Consider the following 4,979-nt stretch of genomic DNA (forward strand, 5'->3'; position numbering starts at 1 on the left):
CTGATATGATCTGAGTTGTGCATAGCTGCGGGAAGTAGTATGTTAGGCTTTATTAGTAGTACAGAATAAGTGGTTAAGTTTGTTATAGGGTTAATGAGTTTGACAGTTTGGTCCTTTACTCATTTACACTTAAGTCCATTAGTTTTATCACTTTACTTTCGAGTCCATCTTCCTAGTAAGGAGATATATGTATCAGATTGAGCTCATATGAAATATATCGAATATGAATTCTGTTCTCTACTCTTCTTAGTTCCTTATTTCCTTTACTTTCTGTTTGTTATTCTCAAATTACAACTGTTCAATCGGGTGTTGATTGGAATTTGGGATCCTCTTCACATAAAAAGTTGAACTACAACTTATTGATAAAGTCTGATATTATTCTATGAAGGATTTAAGTTAGATTTAAGCAGGTTGCTACCAGCTTTTCCAGGTTACCCATTGAGGCTTATTATAGATGTTACCTGTAGTTGGTTTCTAAGTAATTTATGGTGTAAAGATTTTGCACTGTCAGTGTATACATATAAAACATTTATGGATTCGCCATGCTCTTGCATGAGACAATTTTAGCACCAAATATTTGGTTTGGTTATGAACTATATGGACCCCAAAAAATGTCCGGGGGGTGGGGGTGTTGAAGGAGAGAGAGAGGACGCATTTTGCTGTAAATAATACAACAAAATTGCTAGTTTTAATGAGGTGATCATTGATATATAATCTTTTATGTAAGACAGGTGATGCTTTGAATTCTCTGAAGACCAATTTGGCTGATCCTATTAGTGTACTACAGAGATGGGATCCAACACTTGTTAATCCTTGTACTTGGTTCCATGTGATATGCAACCTTGAAAATAGTGTGACTAGAGTGTAAGCTACACAAAATCCTTTTTTTTTTTTGGTCTCTTTATGTTATGTTTCATTTGTGAATTTTGGCTGCATGGTTTTACACAGTGACCTTGGAAATGCAAATCTATCAGGTCAACTAGTTCCACAGCTTGGCCAACTCCAGAAATTGCAGTACTTGTAAGTTAAATATTCGTTGGATCAATATGTCTCAAGGATGTTACAGTTTGCTCTTTGACTTGTTCTGTAACTGCTTTTTGGTAACTCAGTTTTCTTTGTAATCGTGTTAATCCATATTCATGACATAAATGTACAATGAGCTTTGTATATATTTGTTTGTGTAGAAGAAAAATTCTAGTGTTTGATTACCCTAGGAAAGTTTTATGTTACTAATTTTGTTATTGTCCTAAATAAGTAAATTTTAGAACAACCCCCAAAGGGTGGCTTAGCGGTCAAAGTGTCGGAGTAACAATACAAGGTTTGAATCCTTGCAGACCAGACACTAGGTGAATTCACTCCATCTTCCTATGAGTTGGTGGCCAAAGTTACCCAATATTTATGCTGGTGGAAGATACCATGTATTTAGTAGATTAGTCGAGGCCCAAGCTAGCTGACTCGAATAATATCTCTATTAGAAAAAGTGCATCTTTGTATATTACTGGTCTGGGGGAGTAATAAGTCTATTGAAAGATAATATAGGAGTTTTGTATCATTAAGTTTTTAATATTCCCAAACGACTGTGAAAAATGTTAATCTTTGTATGTAATTGGTCCTAGGGAAGTGACTGTTAAGTTATATTCCAAAGTTTCAATGATGACAATATTCACTTACCTTGGTTTGCAGGAACCGAAATCATCAAAAGGAAAGAATACTAATGAGAAGTTGTCCAAAGATGTGATTGCTGAATTAATCGACAAGAAGAACGAATCAAATTTTAGCACATCCATTCAGCCTCAATCTAAGGAAATCAGATTATAAATCAAGGAGCTATTGCCAGTAAATATTCAGTATCCATAATTAAGCTCAATCGTAGGCTTGAATGTCTCCTCAATGTAAGCCTGTGACAAGTAAAGTCACGATCAAATTTGATCCCTCCCAAGAGCAGGATTCGAAGAGGCACCCGTTGGGTCAAATCCCTTTGAAGATCTCGTGCCTCTATTTTTGGTCAAGGCTCAACGGCTCTCTTCTCTCCTATAAGAAGTCTGCTAAGATCAAATGGAAGATTTGAGCAACTACACACAGTGTTTTCTAAATATCTCTACCTCTTAGCCTAAGCACTGTAATCCTTAGTTTATCGGTGTCTCAAAAGATAGGAAGAATTAGAACACAAAAGAGAGTTGTGTCATTATTCAAAATTCATTATTGTTATACTTCGTTGGTGGTGAACGAATCAAAACCATCTGTATTGTAATACCTTCAAGATCTAAAGGGAACCCTTGTGACCCAAGAAAAATTGGATGTAAGTACCACACCGGTACCGAACCAGTATAAAATTATTGTGTTATTCTCTCTACATTTACTGTTATCTTACATTCTGCTCTTAATCTAGCAACTAAAATCATCGTTAGTCGACTATTTTTTAAATAGACCACAATTCACCCCTCCCCCCTCCCCCCTCTTATACCTTCAATTGGTATCAGAACAAGGCTCACAATCTCTGCTTAACAACTGGTGAGAAAAAGATCATGGGATCTAACACTGTTGTTGGTGCACTATTTCAAGAAGGGACCTCTCAGTTTCGACCTCCTTATTTCAACGGACAACACTTTTCTCATTGGAAAGTGCATATGGAAACATACACGATGTCATATGAAATTAAAGTTTGGCGTGTGATCAAAAAGGAAAATCTTCCAATCCCACCAAAGAAGGATGCAAATGGTCAAGTCATCGTATCAATCGATCCTCTTGACTTAGATGACTACACTGATGAACAAGTTGCTGTCATAAATGTAAATGCCAAAGCAAACAATCTACTGTACAATGCTATCAGTGGAGAAGAGTATGAAAAGATATCAAGTTGTGAAAAAGCCAAAGAAATGTGGGACAAACTGGAGGTCACGTACGAAGGAACCAACAAAGTAAAAGAAACAAGGATCAATATTTTGGTTCGAGACTACGAGCTATTTTAAATGAAGGATGGAGAATCAGTGGAAGAGATATTCTCCAGGTTCAGCAAAATTCTTGGAGATCTGAAGTCCTTTGGCAGACCTATCAAAAGTGGTGAACAGGTTAGAAAAATTATGAGGAGTTTACCTACCATTTGGCAGCCAAAAGTCATCACTTTGGAATGTCAGGATCTTGACAAAATTTCCTATGATGAACTCAGACATGATCTAATTGCTTTTGAGAAAACTCACTTGGATAGACAAATTCAAGAAAGAAGAAAATTGTTGCCTTTAAGGCAACTGTGGCTGAACTAGAAAAAGAAGAAGAAGAAGAAGAATAAGAAGAAGGAGGAGGAGGAGGAGGAGGAGGAGGAGGAGGAGGAGGAGGAGGAGGAAGAAGAAGAAGAAGAAGAAGAAGAAGGAGAAGGAGAAGGAGAAGGAGAAGGAGAAGAAGAAGAAGAAGAAGAAGAAGAAGAAGAGGAAGAAGAAGAAGAGGAGGAAAAAGAAGAGGAAGAAGAAGAGGAGGAGGAAGAAGAATAAGAAGAAGAAGAAACATGCAAAAGAATAAATCCTTCGGAGAATGAAGTGATAAAGAAGAGTCTAATCATGAGGAAGTTCCTAATATATGTTTCATGGCTATAAATGAAAATGAAGATATAGGGGAGCTTGGACTAATGGCATATGGAGATGATGAGGAAGACAACTCAAGAGAACTTGGCCTTATGGCAGACGAAAGAACTAGTGAGGTACGTCTTCCCACATGCCCTAATTGTTATGAACTTCAAGAATTTATTGATATTGCTCTTGCAGATATCGAAAAAGTTGTGAATGAACTTAGAAAGATCAAGAGAGAAAAGAAAGACTGGCCCTAAAACTGGAAGTATGTGAAATTAAGCGCGATATGCTACAGGATGAAGTTAATGAGCTTCAACTTCAATTGAATGGATTGCAAAAATCCACCAGTCACAGCTCAGTCAAATCAAATCAGACTACTCATCACAAACATAAATTTCTTGTATGTTCCTTTTGTCGTAAAAATGGCCATAGTACTAACCAATGCAGGAACATAATTAGAACAGAAAAAGGTTCTGGAAACTCTAATAGTCCACCATGTTTTTATTGTGGTAAAAGGGGTCATACCTCTAATCGTTGTAGGTTCAAGGATAACAGGAAATGGGTCTGGAGACCTAAATCTTCAAATCAAGCTAACACTCAGCATTCTATCCATTCAGGACCCAAGCAGGCTTGGGTACCTAAAAACAAGTAACTTTGTTTTGCAGGAACACTGCAAGAGGAATCGAAAAGGAAAATGGTATCTCGACAGCACGTGTTCCAGATATATGACTGGTGACAAATAATTGTTCAAATCATTCACCAAACTAGATAGAGGAACAGATACATTTAGAGACAAATCCAAAGGAAATGTAATTGGTGTTGGAAAAGTTCCTCCGAGCTCAACATGTGATATAGATGAAGTCTACTTGGTTGATGAACTCGGCTATAATCTTCTCAGCATTAGTCAACTATGTGACAACGACTATGAAGTTCGTTTTAAGAAACATTGATGGTTTATAGAATACGAATCAGGTAAAATCATTCTTTCTGGCAATAGAGACAGAAATGTCTATACTATCAGCAATTTGGATAATCTTGGAGATCAAATTTGTCTTACTTCCATGATTGATGATCCCTGGGTCTGGCATAGAAAACTTGGTCATGCCAGTATGCATACTATTCAAAAGCTTTCTAAATATGATCTTGTAATCGGTCTTCCAAAACTAGATTTTTCAAAGGATCATATCTGTGATGCATGTCAACTGGGAAAACAAACTCGCTCTTCTTTCAAAATTAAAAACATTGTTTCTACCTCCAAACCTCTTCAATTATTGCATATGGATTTATTTGTTCCAACTAGAACTGCTAGCATAGGTGGTAGGAAATATCCTTTTGTCATTGTAGATGATTTCTCTAGATTTACCTGGGTTATGTTTCTAAGTCATAAAGATGATGCTCTAAAGATTTTTGAAGTTTTCT

At 36.6% G+C, this 4,979-nt stretch overlaps 1 protein-coding gene across 1 annotated transcript; it reads left to right on the forward strand.

The window, feature by feature from the left end:
• Positions 1 to 2,525: 2,525 nt before the first annotated feature.
• Positions 2,526 to 2,969, forward strand: LOC138909188 (uncharacterized). The gene has a single exon (XM_070200373.1). The coding sequence runs from the start codon at positions 2,526 to 2,528 to the stop codon at positions 2,967 to 2,969; it is 444 nt and encodes a 147-aa protein (XP_070056474.1).
• Positions 2,970 to 4,979: the final 2,010 nt, after the last annotated feature.

The sequence above is a fragment of the Nicotiana tomentosiformis genome, chromosome 4, assembly GCF_000390325.3.
Source record: "Nicotiana tomentosiformis chromosome 4, ASM39032v3, whole genome shotgun sequence".
NCBI classification, from domain to species: Eukaryota; Viridiplantae; Streptophyta; class Magnoliopsida; order Solanales; family Solanaceae; genus Nicotiana; species Nicotiana tomentosiformis.

Bases quoted from the DNA above. Each gene is read 5' to 3' on its own strand.
- LOC138909188 (XM_070200373.1), top strand. From the start codon at position 2,526: ATGGGATCTAACACTGTTGTTGGTGCACTATTTCAAGAAGGGACCTCT.